The 21,680-nt window shown below is 37.5% G+C and overlaps 1 protein-coding gene across 3 annotated transcripts in view; it reads right to left on the bottom strand.

The window, feature by feature from the left end:
* LOC106881129 (serine-protein kinase ATM) overlaps window positions 1-21,680 on the bottom strand; it is an 88,459-nt gene that overhangs the window by 26,862 nt on the left and 39,917 nt on the right. For all 3 annotated transcript variants that reach the window (XM_014931398.3, XM_089347528.1, XM_014931399.3), the window contains 17 exons: window positions 20,312-20,453; window positions 19,702-19,919; window positions 17,766-17,868; window positions 17,454-17,528; window positions 15,546-15,698; window positions 14,726-14,858; window positions 11,092-11,362; window positions 9,722-9,848; window positions 9,267-9,449; window positions 8,315-8,477; window positions 7,851-7,965; window positions 6,019-6,159; window positions 4,094-4,276; window positions 2,938-3,040; window positions 2,437-2,576; window positions 2,035-2,136; window positions 654-788 (listed from right to left, as the gene is read on the bottom strand). In XM_014931398.3, coding sequence (XP_014786884.2) covers window positions 654-788; window positions 2,035-2,136; window positions 2,437-2,576; window positions 2,938-3,040; window positions 4,094-4,276; window positions 6,019-6,159; window positions 7,851-7,965; window positions 8,315-8,477; window positions 9,267-9,449; window positions 9,722-9,848; window positions 11,092-11,362; window positions 14,726-14,858; window positions 15,546-15,698; window positions 17,454-17,528; window positions 17,766-17,868; window positions 19,702-19,919; window positions 20,312-20,453 — 2,487 coding nt within the window. The remainder of the gene's footprint in view (window positions 1-653; window positions 789-2,034; window positions 2,137-2,436; window positions 2,577-2,937; window positions 3,041-4,093; window positions 4,277-6,018; window positions 6,160-7,850; window positions 7,966-8,314; window positions 8,478-9,266; window positions 9,450-9,721; window positions 9,849-11,091; window positions 11,363-14,725; window positions 14,859-15,545; window positions 15,699-17,453; window positions 17,529-17,765; window positions 17,869-19,701; window positions 19,920-20,311; window positions 20,454-21,680) is intronic.

Raw genomic sequence — 21,680 nt, 5'->3', positions numbered from 1 at the left:
TGGCATGGGTTAGATGGTTTGACAAGAAATGGTAAAGCCACAAAGCTGCATTGAGCACCAATATCAGCTTTGGCACAGTTTCTATGGCTAGATGCCCTTCCTAACAGTAAATATATGGATTCCAAACAAACTTGTAACATAAAAGGGTGATGTAAAATTGTATAAAAACACATAACCCAATTATATTTTGAACTATTTTTTAATTTGAAACGAGTTCTTTTCTCTAGTTAATGTAGTTCATTTGATATACATTGACAAAATATTCTCATTTTGATGATAATAAAAGAGGTTATTCAGATGGTTGAAAGAGTATTAAACTGAAGATCTAATGCCAACTGGTTTAATCCCAGGTAATGGTATGTTGATGAGGCTCTGTTTTGCTCCTGGAATTTTTTACAATCAAAGTTTCTAGTTGGACTGTCATAGTAAGGGAAAATATTAGAAAGGGAGGTTTCTAGCATGTATATCTTGACTCATAGTCATTATTATGATAACATTTTTAATCAACAAGTACTAATATACAACAAGTACTAATATACAACAAGGGACTGCAGTACCAATGGTGATGACACAAAAATTCAAAATGAGTAAAGCACACTCCTCACACATATTATTAAAACATCCTTAATGCCAGTGCATAAAAACGTTGATACCTTTTTGTGTTGCTGTCTCTGTCCAGTTCTAGCATTTCAGTTAACTGTGCAAGACATGCTAGTCTACTGAGGGCAAGATATAATGGACTGCAACTCTCTAAACTACTTTCATGTAATGTCCTCATCACAGATAACCTGAAAGAAAAAGAGAATCAGAGAATCACACCATTCACACACACATATACAGGATGCAAAGGGTAAATTGTTGCCATTTTATATTTTTAATTTCGTGCATGCACATTGTTTGTTTTTAACTTTGTCAACTACACACTATAGTAGGGTCAGTTGGGTGGTACCATCTGTGAGAAAAACAGCACCATGACGCAATTCACTCTGCCAGAAATTTGGAAATGACATGCTGTACTGCTTAGCATTCATGCTGGAAGATTCAATACGAACATTTCAGAGTGTTTGGGTGTCAATCTGAGGACAGTGCAGAGGATTCTGAAAGAGTCGGATGAGTCTAATTGGTGATCATAAAGGTATAGCAACTCAGGAAACTCATTCTGATCATTCTATTAAGAAAAGAACTCCTGAATTTGTTGGAGTGATCCAGGCTATGATTGACAATGATCCCTCCAATTTTGAGAGGGGAGAGGGCTTAGAGGAGGTGATACACACTTACAATTGCTGCCATTATCATCATCATTTAACACCCGTTTTCCATGCTGGTATGAGTTGGATGATTTGACAGAAGCTGGCAAGCTGGAAGGCTCACCAGGCTCCACTCATCTGTTTTGGCATGGTTTCTCTGGCTGCATGCCCTTCTTAATGCTAACCACTTTACAGAGTGTACCAGGTGCCTTTTACATGGCAGTGGCACCAGTCAATATGGCTACATATGTATGTGTGTATGTATAAATATATGCATATACCAATCAGTATAGTCATGTATATAATAGTATTCTAAATACAGCATTGAAGACATTCTGGGTGTTTGGAGGCAACTGAAAATGGAGCGGTCAAAAATATTTTTATTGTTGTTTAATCCCAGGTCAGTCCTGATTGAGCAGAACTGTCACATAAAATGCACTCCAGTTAAACCATTATATTTTTTTTCAAGGCAAAGTGCACCTAGGAAGACAGCAGCACATGGTTTGAGAGAGATTTAGCTGCTACTTTTAGAACACTAAGCAACTATATGTAGGCTGATTTGGGTAAAATTTGGGGAACTGGTGCTTGCTGTAGCAACAAACTACGCCACTTTATATGTGTACAGCCTATAATGACATGAAATGTGATAACTTGTTGAAGAACTTAGTACTCCAGCAGGACAGGTGTAATCCATGATGGAAAGTCATTGATCAGCTCAATTAAGGCCAACTTGAAGGAGTGGAGCTGGGACTAAATATCAACACAAACAACAAAAACATGTTCTTACTTTGCAAAGTGTACTGCTTCTAAAGCTGGCTCCTCCTGGTTGCGTGATAGATAGGTCATTGCAGCATACAAAGATTTGTGGAAGTCCCAGCTGGTGTTTAACCTTGAAGAATATATAAGAAACAGATATTTCTAAGAAGTTATGATTACCTGATGAAGAGGGTGAGTCTGACAATATATAGTAAAGATAACTCTCTGGAAGGTACTGAACTGTAAGAAACGAGAAATGTGAGTGCGTGTGTGTGTGTGTGTGTGTGTGTGTGTGTGGAGCTGTACAGGTATTCACAACCAACAATCTCAATACTGACAAAGAATTTTCCATTTTGAGACCATAGGCATACTTTCAAGAAAAGTCTTAGATTACTCCAATATAGACAGACAAAAATGAAAGAAAACTACTTACCTAGTAGGTACATCTAGGTTCCACTGTGCTGTCCTCCAGGCAGCTTCATACTGTAATTCTTGCAGTTCAGGGGAGATGGAACTGTCTAGTTTGTTGAGGTAGGTGCCCAAAATGTGGTTGAGTCCACATTTATGCAGTGACTGTCAATGGCATAAATAAATGATCCTATATTATTGTCACTTCTCTATATAGCTGAGAGAAAAACATGCTAACAAGGTTTTTCTACCTTAAAACCAAGAGTAAGTGTTCAGAGATGGGCGTCTAGTTCCTATAAGTGGATCATCAATTCATATTGTTCAAATTTTCAGATTTAGTTAAAATTTATTAGCACAAAAATTAAAAGGAAATTATTTGTGTTCTTCTCTTAAATTGTACAAGTAATATGGCACAGGGAACATCCAGCCCTTAATATGCAATGGTTATGATAATGATTGTGATGCCCATCTCTGAACACAGCCATGGATGATGTTGATGATAAGAATATTAATCCTACTTCATTACCTTGAGCATGCCCAGCTGTACAGTTGGTTCTGGCTCAGTCATTAGAATATCATAAGAAACAATGGCTTTCTTCCACTGGTTTTCATGCTCATAGAGCTGAATTCTGTGAAAGGTAAATAATGTCAAATACAAAGTCAACAAGATAATATCAGATTTCAAGTGGATAAGTGGACATTAAAACTCAATTCACTATTCTTTAGACAAAAGGGATCAAATTTAGCACATTACACTGATAGCCATAGCAAATAATATTGACTAAAAAGACAACAATTTATGTAGATCATGACTGAATAAACAGTGTACAGTTGTAGTTGTTGACTAAATAGATAGTGTGTAGATCTTATGACTATAAATTGTGTAGTATGTGTATACTGTCATGATATATAGTGTATTGATGTTGACTGGACAGACACACAATATGTGAATAAAATAAACTATTGTGGTTTATTATTTAGAAATGTCTGGCTCCTGTGCAGGTGACACGTAAAAGCACCATTTGAGCGTGGCCGTTGCCAGTACCGCCTGACTGGCTCTTGTGCTGGTGGCACGTAAAAGCACCCATTACACTCTCAGAGTGGTTGGCGTTAGGAAGGGCATCCAGCTGTAGAAACTCTGCCAGATCAGATTGGAGCCTGGTACAGCCATCTGGCTCACCAGTCCCCAGTCAAACCATCCAACCCATGCCAGCATGGAAAGCAGACGTTAAACGATGATGATGATGATTTTCACAAAAACCAACAATTAAGTCAAAATTAACATAATTAATGAAATGAGTATTAAAAACAACTTAATTAGAAATAATTATGGATGAGGAAATGGCATTAGCTCTATGACTAATGTTATTGTAATCATTTCAGCAAGTAGGGAAGATATGTTTTTGTATTACAAGACCTTCTCAGTGAAGCACGGATTTCAGTCTATTTGTGAAACAAGTGAAGGAGAATAATATCATTTCACACTTTCCTGACTATATTTCTAAACAATAAAAAAAACTTTGAATAAGAAAATAATTATGAATTTAAAGCAATTCTTGATCTTGTGCTCCTTTTACATACAAGGAGCATGTGGTTTCTGCAAGTAGAAACTGCTCTCTCTTGTATGAAGTACGTTCTAAGACATATAAATTAATAAAATTTTCTTGTATGAATCTGTTTACCTTGAAGTAGGATCTGAAAGGGTTCCAGCCCCACAACCATAGGGTCCATCTGGGTCCCCAATTTCTCGATAAGCCTTCAGCAATGTACCTTGTACTTTAACATGATTGTCAGTTAGTGAGGCTAAACTATCTTGGAATCTTCCACTTGTTTCTTCAGCTGAACTATTTTCCTCCTGATTTTCCCTGAAAGAAAGTAATTATTGCAGGTATTCTTTAAGATATTAAGTTAGTATTTCTGAGTACTTAATTCTGCACCACATCCATTTTCCAAACTGCTGTGAATAAAAGGCAGGGATTAAAAGAAAGCTGCTTAGTAACAGAGAGGTAATCTAGTTATGGAAAATTTTAAGTTAACTACATAATGTGAAAGAAATCAGAATTGAACACTAACTCTATAAAACTCAGAGCTTCATAAAAGAATTAAAATTTAAACTCTCAGTCATATTTTTAAAATTCTCAACGGGTCTCAAATTTTGGGATAGTCCTTGAACATGGGTGTTGTGTGTTTAGCCAGTCACATTTATTAATACTTGATATTGTGTCAAGAGGTCTTATCATGTAAGTTACTTGATGACTTCACTAGTATTAGAACCCAGTGCACTCTGTAAAGTGGTTGGCATTTAGGAGGGTATCCAATGATTGAAACTTTGTCAAAGCAAACAATGGAACCTAATGCAGAAATCTGGCTTGTTGGTTCTTGTCAAACCATCTAACCCATGCTAGCATGGAATATATATTAAATGTTTTAGGTGATGATGATTTGTACAATGTTAACTTTTATGTCATTTAGTCTATCATATCCAAGTATAGCCATAATTGTCTGATGTCTACTTCAAGAAACCTTATTCTACAACAAAACCCAAGTTCTTACATAGACCTGCTAGCTGATCACATGGCCACAGTAAGTAAACCTGCAATGCTACAAGATAAATGATATAAGTTACAAGTTCAAATTCTGCTTACGGCAGTGTATTGTCCTTGTACATATCATTTATTTTTGCTTCTCTCAAATTAAACTTAGTCTTTATTTTAGAAATAGATACATAATTATTATAATTTCAAAGGCAGTAGATTAAGTAAAATCATTAGAACTTAAGACAAAATTTCTTGGAGTATTTAGTTGCAACCCTTTACATTTAAAGTTCAAATACTGCCAAAGATAACTTTGTCTTTCATTCTTTTAGGGTCACTCACAGAAATACATTCAAATACTGGAGTGAATACAATTGATTGACACTATCCTTTAAATTTAAGGTTTTGTGCTTGTGTTAGAAATTATATTATTTTTCTAGGACAATGATTAGCAAAAATGATAGAATACCAGATTAAACTTTTACAGTATTTAGTTTTGTTTCAATACATTCTAAGCCCAAATTCTGCTAGAGTTGACTATGTCTTCCATTCTTCCTGCATCATTACAATAAATACCACTCCCATACTGAGACAGCTCTATTTGCAGATACCAACTCTTCAATAACATTTCTGATTTTGTACAAATGTGAGAAATCATTAATATTTTTGTTCTCCAGTCATCATGTATTTAGCTGAGCCCACTGTATCATAAATATTTGGAACAGGGATCTGGCCTGAGAATATTACATCAGCTGTGGTTTCTCCCACCCCTTCCACCATTGGTCTTGAAGGAGCTGAAAAAGGCTCATGAATACTGCTTTTCCTCTTCTGACTGTTATAGAATAAAAATGATATAGAAAAGAGTAAATCTCCATCTATCTTTTTTCTATCTATCTATCTATCTATCTATCTATCTATCGAGAGAGAGAGAGAGAGAGAGAGAGAGGGAGAGAGAGAGAGAGAGAGAGAGGGAGAGAGAGAGAGAGAGAGAGAGAGAGAGAGAGAGAGAGAGAGAGAGAGAGAGAGAGAGAGAGAGAGAGAGAGAGTTGAAGGAAAAGGTGTATATTACTTACATTTGAGCATACCACCAGATTTCAGAATACAAGATGGCTGTGAAATGTGCAGAGCAGAAGTTGGCAGCCTTTGCAATGTGGCTGTAATCAAGGTCTAACCAGAAGTTGTTCTGCCAAATTGTTTGTGGACATTTCTCACTCCTGTAGACAAGGAAAACAACACTGAGGAATAAATATATCTAAAAATATATTAAGAGTTTAGAAATTGAACCCATGACCTAATGATCGTGAACCTGACACTTTAACTACTAGGCCATGTACCTTCATATACAGATACCATATGCATGTACGCAGACACAGGGTCAACACTGGTGTGCATGTGTAAATATACATACATATATATATATATATATACACACGTGTGTGTGTATACATATCTTGATCACCAACTTAATGTAGAGGTTGTGTTAGAACACAGACTACTGCGTTGTTTACCTTGAGAGAACAGACACTGAGATTCTATATATCATTGATGGAAGATTCAGTTGTTATCGTGCTGCTGGACGTCTGCCACTGAGGAACCCATAGCAGGATGAACTCATGTGATCTGGCAGCCATACCAGGTGGCTTTCATCTGTCAATGGCATAATTACGAGTGCTTTTATGCACCATGAGCCCTTATGAGAGATCCTCTCTAGATAAATAACACAGTGTTCTGTGTTTTAACACAACCTCCACGTTAAGTTGGAGATAAAAATTACCTTGGTTTTATTACTGCTTGTCATTATTACACAGACACACACACATACACACATATATATATATATATATATATACTGTATTTCATGGCCTACAAGATGCACCTTTTTTACCCAGAAGTGGTTAAAAAATCCCCCTGCATCCAATGCACTCAATGTAGGCTCAAAACTCACTCAAAATGGTATGTATGTTTACAAAATGTGTGCTGCCATCTATTGGTAAACAATCACCTACGGTATGTTTATATTGAATGTGGATGCAATAAATTGCTTATAATTACCAGTAATAACATAAAGTTATACAGGTAAGTGGAGGAATTAAAACATTATTTTAGTGGCAATTTATTTTACAAAAATATAGCCTAGGCTAGGGTGCGTCCTATGCACTCGTGCGTTTTATAGGCCATCAAATACGGTATATATATATTACAGAACAAAGTATGAACAGGCAGTCTCAAGGTATCAAATTAATTTATAACATATTTATATAAAATATTAAAGAGAAATAAAATATAAAATATAGTTGGAAACCGGGTAAGCTCTGGAAGGTGAAAGTTCATAATGATTTGGCATAGACAAGTATATTCCAGGGCAAGGTAGAAGAGAAGTCTTTCGTGTTGAAGTGACCTATATACATGAGTAAAATCCCTGGTCTCACTGGTGAAAGATTCACAAGGAAAAGAAAGGTGCAGGTAGTACTTATCATCATCAGCATCATCACATAGCATCCTTTTTTCCATGCAGGTATGGGTTAGATGGTTTGACATGAACAAATGAACCAGAGTGACTTTTAATCTAAACTAAATGAAGATAACAGTCTGGTTAACTTTCAGTAACATCTATGATCTTAGATAACAACAAACTGGGTGAGTAGTCTAATGCATCAAAACCACTGCCACAGCCGCCACCACTGCCACTCCTCACCAACCAGATTCTACACAAGATATCAGTTATGGAATGAAAGCCAAAGATACACTGGCAGGAGACCATCAAGCTAGATCTTTGGTTAGTGAGCTGTCAATGGAAAAATGTGTTCATTATTTGTCTAAGAAAACATGTTACAGGCTTGTGCCTACTTCATGATTCACAAAGGAGCTACTTAGTGTAAGTAAGAAACAAAGGTGAAATACTAGCCTCTTAGAAGATTTGTTTGCAGAGTGAGTTGTTCTAGGTTGCTGCCGAAGGTACTGTACAACGTTTAGCATCTTCTGTACAGACTGCTTATTCATGCATATTTTGATGGTATTACCTGCAGAGAGAGAGGACAAAAGGGAGAGATAGCACTCAATATCACATTGTTTAAGATATGCTGTTGTGATTCTGTCCAACCTATAAAAGCATGTTCAAATAAATACAAGATTGACAAAGATGCTTTACATTGAACACACTCATACTCTCATGTTTTCTTTCTTTTGTTTACTTACTCTCTCTCTCTCACACACACAGAGTCATTCTCTTCCATACATAAATATCCACCTCTGATACATAGTTTTATATTCTTTCTCTTACAGATGCACGCACGCACATACACACAGACAGACAAACAAACATATCACTTGGACCTTGTGCTGGAGTGATAGATTAGCAATGTCACAGACCTGTTGATTTTGAAGTCACATCTACATTGGGTGAGTTTGAGATAGATGAATGCTGGACAAAGAAATTATTGATGTGTTGTGTGAGAATAGCTTCTATGTCACCTTCTTGATTCAAGCAGATGTCATGGACTAAATATGGCAAAACCAATTCACAGAATTCAGTCTGAAATTCAACAACAATTTATATAACATTGATTATTTGGTCACAAACACAAGGTTGATTTTAGTATTAGGGAGGATATAGTAGATCATATATACACCAGTATTAGGCTGGTAAGTAGCTTACTAACCCTGAAGAAATAAAGATAAAGTTAGCCTCATGCTTGAGGTGAATTCATAATACTGATGGATGAAACTAAGTGCTGTAAAGTATTTAGTAATTACACTCAATTGTTTTAAAGTTAGATTCATTAGACAATAAAAAGTTCCTGATGGTCATGGCTGGAATACCTAAGATTATAAAGCTGCTGAATTAGAGCTGACCCAAGATTCAGCAACAACAATTTACAACTCTAATGATGAGCTTGGTCAGATCAACCACTACAGGGAAGTTGGTACATTTTCATTGAATCACAATTATATTACTGGAACGTGTTTTATTTAATCCAGGAAAACTAATTCAGTCAACAGTTGATAAAAAAAGATTTAGGCTCCTATACTATCTGTTGGCAAACCATTATAGGGAACCTTTTCCACCAATGCCCTATGATAACTTGTTGAGGAAGGTGAGAAACAGCAAATCAAAACACTGTATTATCCTCTACTGGGAAATCTGGACTGAATACTTGCAGCAAAGGAACTGGTGTTAAACTGGGTGGCATGGAAGGCATAAACTCTCCCTCCCAACAAGAGTGATGGTGATGGACATGATGTGTTTATCACAACACTTGTTTTGAGAAGAATGAATAGAGAAAATAAAATTTCAATTAAAGCAGGTTGTTGGGTGACCTACCTTAACCTGACAGATAGGTCCTAGAACTTGTAGCATTTCATCTTTCACAGCATCACTATGAATCAAAGAACAAGTGAGGTTTCTGATCCAGTCACTATGGTTGCTATGACTGGGGTTCCAAAGCTCTTCATTGTCAATGTTGATGCTCTTGCTAGAGTCCTTGGTTATAACATGACCTTTACTCTGGAAAACAAATATTATCCGCAAGAAATAAAACTTATGATTTTCAGTTCTGATTTCACACTAAATAAACACACACACACACACACACATCTCTCTCTCTCTTTCTTTCTTTTTCTTTACAGAATGTACTGGGATGTTAAATAATTACATATATCACAATCATCACCAGGTTTGTAATCAGACTTAATTAAAAATAAATGAAGGCCTGAAAGAAAATTAATAGGATGTTATTGTCAGGAAAGTGGTATAAATGAATCCAAAGCATAGTTTACCTTTAAGAAAGGGTAAAAGCTCTTGTAAAGGAAAGAGACACGTAGGCAATCACGCTTAAATTGTCTCCCTGCTTTAGTGGACAACATAGATCTTAGAACTTGAGCAGCACATTGGACAGTGGTCATACTGAAATACAGAAATAGATTGACAAACATTAGATGATGATAAAAAGAGGTATCTCATTTCCATTCAATCATCATATTCAAAAGATATTTCCATACTTACTGACGTTTGTAAATATAAATTACTCTAACTAAAGGATTGAAGTGGTTAACAATAGGAATGGCATCTAACTGTAAAGACAAATTATGTAGAAATAACCAAATTTAACACTAAGAAAAACTTCCATTACATGGCTGCAAAAATTCCATTAATGGTGATGTTGATGTAAAAAACTCTATGATGATATTCCCAATTCAGTGATGATGGTAATGATGATGCTAAGGATGATTCTAATGATGATGATGGAGCAGCATGATGCTGGTGACAATACTGTTGCTGATGCTCCTAATTCTGATGAATGTGATGATAGTAGTGATGGTGACATTGAAAATTCTAATGAACATGCTGGTGATGGTATTAATAATGTTGATGGTTATAGTGATGTTGCCGTTACTGCTGATCATCATCATCATCGTTTAACGTCCGCTTTCCATGCTAGCATGGGTTGGACGATTTGACTGAGGACTGGTGAAACCGGATGGCAACACAAGGTTCCAATCAGATTTGGCAGAGTTTCTACAGCTGGATGCCCTTCCTAACACCAACCACTCAGAGAGTGTAGTGGGTGCTTTTATGTGTCACCCGCACGAAGGCCAGTCAGGCGGTACTGGCAACGGCCACGCTCAAAATGGTGTATTTTATGTGCCACCTGCACAAGAGCCAGTCCAGGGGCACTGGCAACGTTCTCGCTCGAAAATCCTTACACATGTCATGGGTACAAGTGCCAGAAAGGCGACGCTGGGCACAGGTGCTATCCTGATTTCGCTTTCGCTTGCCCCAATAAGTCTTCGCAAGCTGAGTTTCGTGTCCAATGAAGGAGACGACGTTGGCACGGGTGCCAGTCGTCGAATTTAGTTCGATTTCACTTGCCTCAACAAGTCTTCGCAAGCGGAGTTTAGTGTCCAATCTAGAAAAGGTGCGCATAAATGGGCTGGCTACACCCCTGGCAGAGGCCTTGGATTTAGGTCTCACTTGACTTGCCAGGTCTTCTCACGCACAGCACGTTTCAAAGGTCTCGGTCAGTAGTCATCGCCTCGCTGATGAGCATGGTGATGGTAGTGATGATATTGATGATGACACAATAGGGAAGTGTACAATAATGGTGATTTACAGACAGAAGACTAACTGAAAGAAAAAAAAAACTCACCAAGAATCAACAAGATATTGGTTTAACAAGTAGAAGATCTGGAAATATTTCTGTTGTTTAGTATTCTCTTGGTAAACTGGAAGATTTTCCAACTGGGATTGATCCTGGTAGAGATTTCGACTTAGTTGTGATGATGATGTCCACAGAGAAAGGTCAACTGGTCCAATGATACCAAGACACAGAGCCGCTGCCTCTGCTACTTCACCAGATTTATTCTGAATTATGCATGCTAATTCTTGGACAAGCTGGCACACAATATCTTCTGAACCATCTAAGAAATATAAAGCAAATGTCTGGCTATGAAATGAATCAAATAGTAATTAATTATATCAGTCTGATTGTGTGGCACTTTGGGCAAGTGTCTTCTACTATAGCTTCAGGCAGACAGAAGCTTTGTGAGTGGATTTGGTAGACAGGAACTGAGAGAAGCCGCTCTCTCTCCCTGTATATGTGTGTGTATTTCTCACCACTGCTTGACAATCAGCGTTTGTGTTTACATCCTTGTGATTTAGTAGTTTAACAGAAGAGACTGATAGAATAAGTACCAGGCTTTAAAGAATAAGTACTGGAGTTGATATGTTTAACTAAAAAATTCACGAAGGCAGTGCCCCACCCATGGCTGCAGTCTAATGACTGAAACAAGTGAAAGATTTATATATATATATATATATATATATATATATCCTAATATATAAAATCCGTTCTGTCTGTCTGTGCGCTTATAACTCGAGTATTGTTCATCCGATCGCGATGAAATTTTAAACATGGATACATGAAAGAGTGGGCATTTCGTAATCTAAAAAGATTTTGAAAATCGTTAGTTTCAAAGTGAGAATTGCTATTTTTGTAATCTTTTTCTCCTGTTTGTTCTGCCATTAAAAGCAACCAGTTGCTCAGACAGCCGGCACATACCATTTCGCTAACAAGGGGAGTACAGGATGACAGTCAACCAAAACCATCACAATGCTGTCTCTCTTATGACGTCCAATTCCACTTGAAGTTGTATATCATCATCATCGTCATTTAACGTCCGCTTTCCATGCTAGCATGGGTTGGACGATTTGACTGAGGACTGGTGAACCAGATGGCTACACCAGGCTCTAATCTGATTTGGGAGAGTTTCTACAGCTGGATGCCCTTCCTAACGCCAACCACTCCGAGAGTGTAGTGGGTGCTTTTATGTGCCACCGGCACGAAGGCCAGTCAGGCGGTACTGGCAATGGCCACGCTCAAAATGGTCTATTTCATGTGCCACCTGCACAGGAGCCAGTCCAGCGGCATTGGCAACGACCTCGCTCGAATGTCTTTACACATGCCACTGGCACAAGTACCATCACGATTTCGCTTTCGCTTGCCCCAACAGGTCTTCGCAAGCCGAGTTTCATGTCCAATGAAGGAGACGACATTAGCATGGGTGCCAGTCGTCAAATTTAGTTCGATTTCGATTTCACCTGCTTCAACAAGCGGAGTTTAGTGTCCAATGAAGGAAAGGTACGCATAAGTGGGCTGGCTACACCCCTGGCAGAGGCCTTGGATTTAGGTCTCACTTGGCTTGCCGGGTCCTCTCACGCACAGCATATTTCCAAAGGTCTCGGTCGGAAGTCATCACCTCGGTGAGACCCAGTGTTCGAAGGTCGTGCCTCACCACCTCATCCCAGGTCTTCCTGGGCCTACCTCTTCCACAGATTCCCTCAACTGCTAGGGTGTGACACTTTTTCACACAGCTATCCTCATCCATTCTCGCCACATGACCATACCAGCGCAATCGTCTCTCTTGCACACCACAACTGATGCTTCTTAGGTTCAACTTTTCTCTCAAGGTACTTACACTCTGTCTATATATATTGTGTTAAGATTCATTAGCAATCAATTATCCTTATTGAGAAGAAACAGTCAAAAGTAACCACCACATACAATCACCAAACATCTCCACTACTTAACACAGTCCAAGTTAAACCTCTTCACCTTTACATCTGACATGAAAGTCTATGAGGAAAGCAAAAGAGAGAAAAAATTGATTGCTATTAAAACGCGTAAAATTTGGGGGTTAATAATCTTAATCTTTAGTTACAGTTTCTCATTCAAACTACATAATAGGCAGAATTGTTGGATGAAGACAGTAGGGTGTTTTGAGGGAGATTTGGCTGCTATTTCTACCAGGTCTAGCTACCAAGTAGATGTCTCCCTCATTGGCTTATACATACATCCTCATCATCATCATCATTTAACGTCCATTTTCCATGCTAGCATGGGTTGGACGGTTTGACCGGGGTCTGGGAAGCCAGGAGGCTGCACCAGGCTCCAGTCTGATCTGACAGTGTTTCTACAGCTGGATGCCCCTCCTAAGGCCAACCACTCCATGAGTGTAGTAGGTGCTTTTTATGTGCCACTGGCACAGGGGCCAGAGGAGGCTGGCAACGGCCACGATCAGTTGGTGCTTTTTATGTGCCACCGGCACGGAAGCCAGTCAAGGCGGCGCTGGCATTGGACACATTCGGATGGTGCTTTTTACATGCTACTGGCAAGGGTATCACAACTACAATTTCCATTTGATTTTCATTTTGATGTTGATGTACTTGACTCAATAAGTCTCCTCAAGCACAGCAGGTCACCCTACGATCCAAGGTACTTTTGAATGGGCTGGGGCTGGTTATGCGAAACTGGTGTAGGATACAGCCATGAGCTCACTTTATCTTCGCAGTTGGGTTGATGAAATCAACTATATCCCCTCACCCAAATTTCAGGCCTTGTGTCTATAGTAGAAAGGATTATTATTTTTATTATTGAGTGAGAGAGCAGCATACACCATCAAAGTAATGCTGGGTTACAAATATATGAAGCCCAATATACCCATCATGACTACCTGTGTGATTAAGGGTACATCAGGCATATGCATCACAACTCTATGTGCATGACCTTGCAGGTGGGGCCCAGTTAGAATTTTCTTCAGGTTGAGTAGCTCATCCTGCTCAAAAGGTCCCTGAATAAGGGTTGTTTAAAGATGATAAATAAACACCTATGTTTCCAGGGGTGAATTATTCAAACTCCAAAGAATCCTTGGTTATGATGCTCCCCCATTACTCCTGCCTATGATCAGAAATGCACATATTGTCAGCCACCAAGGGACATGCTCAACTGGTTAAGGTAAAGAAACTGACAAGCCAGCCTGTGATATTGAGCAGAATATCTATTGCAGCCCTTCTTTTACACCAAAACAAAATATGTACATGTTAGCACTTCCAATCAGGATCAGAAGTCATGAGAGCCACCTAAAGTAGCATCAGCGCATACAATAGGTTAACAAAAAAGCCCTGTAGAGGCTATTTTTGCCTTTCTTTCTTCCTTTAATAAAACAAGTACATGTTGTGTGTTGGGATCAGACAAATTAACTAAACTCCTCACATTGAATTTGTGGTTTTGTGCCTACGTCAGAAGTCTTCATCAATATTATTGTATCATCACTGCTATATTCAGACTCGTTGAAGCAAAAGCAACAGAGAGCTGAAAGCAAAGCTGATCATAACGAGATCTCAACAAAGAATGATTAAGTCTGTGACATAGATATTGTAAAGCATCTAGTTTACTCTCTACCCAGCCAAGTTACAGTATTACAATAGAACTTTAGATGTGTTACCTTGTACAATTAAATCTCTGAATTTATGGGTGTGCTTTTGCAATTGTTTGTGGAGAAATTTCAAACTTTCTACACTCCGGGTGCCTCTATAAAGTGTGACATCCTTGCCTGTTTTCAAAAACCATTCAATTTCCTATAAAAACCAAAAGAATGTTGTTTATAGTTATACTGTAACTTGTGATGTCATTACATGGATTACATTATTTCTACTGATATAACAAGTGATGTTGGTAAGAATTAGAGTCAGGGCTACTGACAACACTATATGAAACTGAGAGAGAGAGAGTGAGAGAGAGAGTGAGAGTGAGAGAGAGAATAATAGATGTAAAGAGAATTATGAGGTAGAGAAAGAGAATGGCAAATATCTAGGAAGATGAGACAGAAGTCACTATACATAAATGTAGTGGGTGAACAAATTGTTGTATATTTAAAACTAAGTTATTCAATAATGATAGAAATAACAGAGTTTTGTTTTCTGATAGAACAATTTTTTTATTCAGTTAAGCGTAATGACAACTTTGGTGTAGGTTTTGGAAATTTAGGAATTGTCTCTGCATGTGTCTAGCTGGTTGACAACTGGTTTCATTTTCATGTCATTGAATTGTAAAACAACAACTACTCCCAAAATGTACAAATGTCAAAATTTGTGAAAGGAAGAAAAATATCAAATTCCAGTCTTGTTAGCACAGCAAAATGGATATAAATAATTGAAATATAACTGATTAAGTCCTATGTATATCTTACCAATGAGAACAAGGAAGAGAATTTGATAACCACCAGAGTGCAATTAAATATGAACTATAATATTTATAAAACTCACCTGTTGAAGAGAAAACTTGCCACATTTATATTTTAGAGATTCATGCCTTTTTCGGAATTTCTGAAGAGTCTCACTCTTGGGAAAAGGATCCAGCTCCAAAATTCCTTTTTCATAATTATCATTAAATATCATAGATTCTAACAGATTAAGAACCTAAAATTTAAGAACAAACATTTTAGAACTGACTAACTTGTATACCTTGACACTCACACTACATCTAGACATATTTCTGTACAAATGAACTACCACAGACACACACACTATTACAGACACATGTATATTCACATATATACACCCACAACCAGATGCACACATACATATCCACAGACACAGAAATGAAAACTGAGAGTCTCACATCCAGACACACACACACAAAACATTACAGAAATACATTCATACTGGATAATGAGGTTGGGGGGTTACACTGACCAAATAAAAGATGGTGGTCATGGCTAGAATGTCTATGATCATATATCCACTCAATCAGAGCTAATATGGAATTAGGCAAAAACAAAATTTAATCACACATAAACAGTTAATTTTATATATTTCTATCACTACTCTGAAACAATTTTGACGTCTAACCCATGGCAACATGGAAAACGGATGTTAAATGATGATGATGATGATGGACTCCTGAAAGATGTGTTGGCCTAACATTTAAAATCATTCATGCTTTCTTAGACTTACAAATGATACATCATAAGGTGGTGTATTGATAATTTATACCAATTCTGACTGCATTTGGTAGTAGACCTAGTGTTCTGGTTGGTTTAACAACATTACCTGGTCCAAAGATGCCTTCTGTGAAATTCATCAGATCAAACAACTAGTTCCTTCCATTCAGATTTTTCAGCAGGCACTTACATGCAGATATTCAAACTACACATTGATCACACCAATCTCATCATTGCTGCTCCTCTCCTAACTCATCATTTCAAGTCACTCTCCATGTGGCTCATTATGATTTGAGTTAGCAACTATTTGAAGTTTCTATTGGGTTAGGATCACATTACTCATACATACCATTTTTGGCATGGTTTTTATGGTTGAATGATTTTCTTATTGGCCATCCCTTTACAGAGTGAACTGGCATACACATATATCTACTTCTATGGTGCGTGTGTGCGCGCGCACGTTCATGCATGCATGTGTGGTCATTCAGTGAAGAGAAATCAATTATTTGTCAACTAAATTATCTGCACCTCTTGAATGAATGTAAGTGGCTGAGCATTCCACAGATAAATCTTTAATATTATTCTCAGGCAGAATTAGTGTGACACAGTGTATGACAAGCTCAGACCTTCTGAATTACAGGTACAGTCTATCTGCCAGGCTTCTTTACTATTGTCATCTACCCAATTTCATTTACAAGGTATGGATCAACTCTGAAGATATAGAAAATGACATTGACCCAAGATTCTATGCAGTGAGACTGACCCAGGATCTTATGGACAAGTGAGACACAGATTACTATAAAGAATGAAGAAAAGTGACTGGCTACAACAGAGTGGGGCTATGGAAAGATCCATGCTAGGAACATTATTGCAGTAGCATAGCCAAAACAAAGTAATTCAAGAATAGAGTGGGAGTGAGCACTGTGATCACAGAATATTGAATGTGCAACTGTGGGCCAGACACATCATATGGTTCTCAGACAACAGATGGGCTTGTTCAGTTGTTGAGTGGTGTCCAAGATATTTCCAAGAGATCACTTGAGACATCTCCAAGATGATGGGAATGTAAAAAAAAAATTGGGAAGAATGAAAGCATATTGTAACCAATGATGTACATAGACATTTGATAGTGACATTATTCCCTGTAAAACAAACTCCTCACATAAGCACATACCATCACCATCATCATCAAGGACAACAACAAAAACAATAATATTAATAATCAACATACTGTGTGACTGAAAGTATAACTACAGCAATAAGGCATCAAGGTCTTCACAATCTGTGGCAAAAATTTAGAGAATTCCTGAAAAATGAAATAAAGAATTTGGACTCAATAGAATGAACAATGGCAACAGCAATAACATTGGCAGTGATGATGTTTTGGTAATTTTGAAATGTGTGTGTGTGTGTGTGTGTGTGTGTGTGTGTGAGAGAGAGGGAGAGAGAGAGAGAGAGAGAGAGAGAGAGAGAGAGAGAGAGAGAGAGAGAGAGAGAGAGAGAGAGAGAGAGAGAGAGAGAGATATCTGTTATGCAATGTTACCTTGCTGAATGATGTACTTGAAGCAAGGTTGAACTGCTGCAGCAGCTCCAAGGCAAGTTCAATGGTGGCTTCTATGTATTTCTCGTCATTACAACACTGAATGCTGAAATATAACATAGTATCAGTCAATACAGACATTTCTGACATAGGTGCAGGGTGAAGAGGAAAGGGGGGGGGGATGTTAATTTCATGACCTTTTCAAGGGAATTACGGACACAGTTCTAGAGAATTCAAACGAATTGAAACCAGGTTTCTATTTACTGTGAGCAAAGACAGTTCATACACAGATTGTGAATGTATGCACAAAATTACATGATGTTTATATTGAACTGGGAGATATGTTAGGTCTACCACTCAAAATTGGATCACAATCAACTTCGGTGTGCTGAAGATTGAGAAAAATTGCTAAATCTCCCTGGTAGTTACATAAGAAAAAGAAATAGGAGGTCGTGAAGCTTATTGTTTTTAATGTCCAGTTTTTCTATGCTTTCACTGAAAAGTTGTTGAGGCAGATTTTCTACAGCCAGATGCTCTTCCTGTTGCCACTTCTCATCTTTAACCATGTAATGTAATATTTTATTGTCTTTTGAACACTGAATAGCTCAATAGCTGGATTGCAGAATACCATCAAAGAGGATTGCAAACAAATGACATCATTTGTATGATGAAGGCTTTTGTTTACAATTAATGTGCACATGCCAAGATAAGAGAAACACACACCCATTCATGCATGCACGTAACACATACATATTTACATGACAAACCTCTTTGAGTTTCATTCTACCAATTTTTTACTCATAAGGTATTAGTCAATCCATGGCTATAGCACCAAACGTCAGTCAACAGTGTCCAAGCAAAAAGAGCGAACACTCTGTAGTGAACTGTCACACTGCCATGCCTGTGGATCATGAATTTTTTAAAAAAGAAATGAGAGACATGTGTGGAGTAATTCATGCTTTGTAAGACAATCATAAGAGAAATTCTTAATGAAGAGTAATCCTTTATACCATTTGTTGATCTGAAGAAAGTTTTTGACAGGGTATCATGATCTGTAGTGTAGTGATCTCTTGCTGTAGATCATGAACAAAAAGCAGTGTAAATTATATACAGACACAGACAACAAAGTAAAAGTTAGCAAGATCAGTGAGGAATTTAGTGCATGTGTTCAGTCAAGGATTACTTCACAGCCTTTGATTGTTTATTATAGAGAATCCCCTGAAAGAATTATACCCAGAATATGAATAGAGTGGAAAAAGTTCAAGGAGCTGTTGCTTCTTTTATGAAGCAAATTCTATGATGCTTGTGTACAAACTGTTATGATGCATGATATTGAGATATGAGCACTGAAATTCAGTGATAGTGTGAAGGCTGGAAAGAAATGAATCTAACATGCATAACTGGATATACAATGTTAATGAGTATGAGTGATGAACTGAGAGAAAAACTAGGTGTAAGAGGTTTCATATATAATGTGCAAGAGAAATGACTGTTAGTATAGACATGTAATGTGCATGGATGATGACATGTGGGTGACAAAAAATACCAGAAGGTACAGGTGGAAAGAAACTGTAAGACAGGAAGATATGAGCAAATGTGGTTAAGCTGATCTTGGGATATTGAACTTTACAAAACATGAACACAAGAGGCGGAATGCAGTGTTAAAAAGGGGGAGATAAAATGATGAATTGGAAACAAGTTTTCATTTGTCAAGAACTTTTAGATTGCCACCATGAACCTGCTACATGCATGAAAGCATAATCTAAGATAAAATTATCATCAACAACACCATTAGTACTATCATCTCTTTTCACTGACCACTACAAAGACTAATCAGTCAGTGTGCTTCACCAAGGGACAAAATTGACAGCTGAGGGTCAAGCTGAATTGCTCAACAACCTAGAGAATGGCCCAAAATTAATAGATAAAATATCCTTACACTTTGATTTGCTGTCCAAGTCGCTCAATGAGGTGTAAAATTCGGCAGAGTACTTCTCGAAAAATATAGAAATGGCAGTCACCGAGTTTGGAATCAAATTCTTGCAGTAAAAGGTCAACAAAGAGTTGATAGCTGCACATGAGTCGGTATTCTTCTGACAACTGGCTGCAGCTGTTCATATGTACTCCCAGAAGCAACAGAATCTTCCAGAAGTGATCCTGAAAGAGAACTTGTTCAGTTAGTCTAAACTGATTTTGTGTATTTATGGAATGAATGATAGTATATAGCTTTTCAGTAACAAGGGTTAATATTTTCACTATCATGCATGATTACAGCACTGAAATATACACAATAACCTCTTCAGTCACTACAGGATCCTTACCTTCACTGCCACATAATACAACATCACTGACAATAACATCATCTCCAGTAAGTGTAGGTCCTCTATCCCAACTGGCATACAACATCACACCAGTGACACATATACCAAACTGTCTCTCTAGTCATCACTGGCTCTTTATTGTCATGAAATACAATGTCACTGACATATACAGGCTCACCAGACACTTAGGTCTTTTGTTTCTTATAAAAAGATCAAAAGGTTACTTACTGCATTCAGGGACAGGTAATGCACAAGAGTTGGCTTATGTTCTTCAGTGATGCTGGCAGAAAAATTGTTGGCAAGGTACTGCAGGGTTGTCATGATGACATCTCTCTTGTAATATGGTGGATTAGGATTTGGTGTTATCACACTGAAAAAATGAGTTGAGAGTTGGTGTGATCACAGTGAAATGATGAGTTGAGATGCTGGGATATCCATCTATCTCTCTCTCTCTCTCTCACACACACACACACAAACACACAAAGTTTGTCCAAAGAAAATGGACTTTTAAACAGTGTGCCTAGCGTCTAGTGCAGTATGTTTGCAACTGCAATGCTGTGCACGGGTGATTTTGACCTTCAATCTAATAATAATCACCTCATACCACATCAGCCAGTTATTGATCTAAACCGTTAGAATGAACATATATTTAGAGTGTGCTTATGTCTGTGAAAATTGTTGCATAACTGTGAAGTTTCCAAGTAGTAAGCATCAATCAAAATTTGTACCATATAATGCAAACATTTGTGGGTAAAAAGAGAACCAACTCACAGCCAGGAATTGTTCTACTATTTGATTGTTAACAAAAACTTTCTGTAAAGTGTCAAAATGGATGATGAAACTTGGATGTATAGCCTTGATCTTAAAATAAAAAATAATAGTTGCAGTGGCTGAAATCATTGTCACACTGACAAAATAAAAGCCTGTCAGTATGATGATGATGTTGAACTTCTCCTTTGACCGGAATGGTACAATTCATTAAAAGTTTGTTCCATATGGTTAGACAATCAATCAAAAGTTTTACTTGTATATAGAGAAACAGTATGAAGGGAGGGTCCAAGGTATCAACAAGTAAAATCTGGATGTTGCACTACAACACATCTGTTTATGTGTCACTTCTCATTCATGACTTTACAGCGATGCACAAGATGACTCCCTTCTTCAATGGCCTTACTCACTGATTTGGTCGCTGCAGATTTTTTTTGTTGCCAAAGTTGAAAACTACCCTGAAAGGTTGCTGATTTCAGATGATGAAAAAGATCAAAGTGAATTTGCAGTAAGAACTGCATACTATTCATAAAACATGTTACGAACTGAAAAAATGTTGGGAATGGTATATCAACAATAGTGCAAACTATTTTGAAGGAGACAAGACAGATTAAATTGTAAAATAATTACTTTTTAAAATCTACTTTTGTTTTTTCAACAGACTTTATATATATAAGAAAAGTGGTTTAGATTAAACTGATGCAATTATTCTGTTTAGAAATATAGTAATCCCTTGACTATCACGGGAGTAACGTTCCAAAACTTCCTGTGATAGGTGAAAATCCATGAAGTAGAAACAGTACTGTACTGTATATATTTTTTTATTATT

This window comes from Octopus bimaculoides, chromosome 2 (genome assembly GCF_046866305.1).
Source record: "Octopus bimaculoides isolate indiv1 chromosome 2, ASM4686630v1, whole genome shotgun sequence".
Taxonomy (NCBI): Eukaryota; Metazoa; Mollusca; class Cephalopoda; order Octopoda; family Octopodidae; genus Octopus; species Octopus bimaculoides.
Note: the sequence above shows the minus strand (reverse complement) of the source record. Positions and strands in the feature narration are given on the sequence as shown.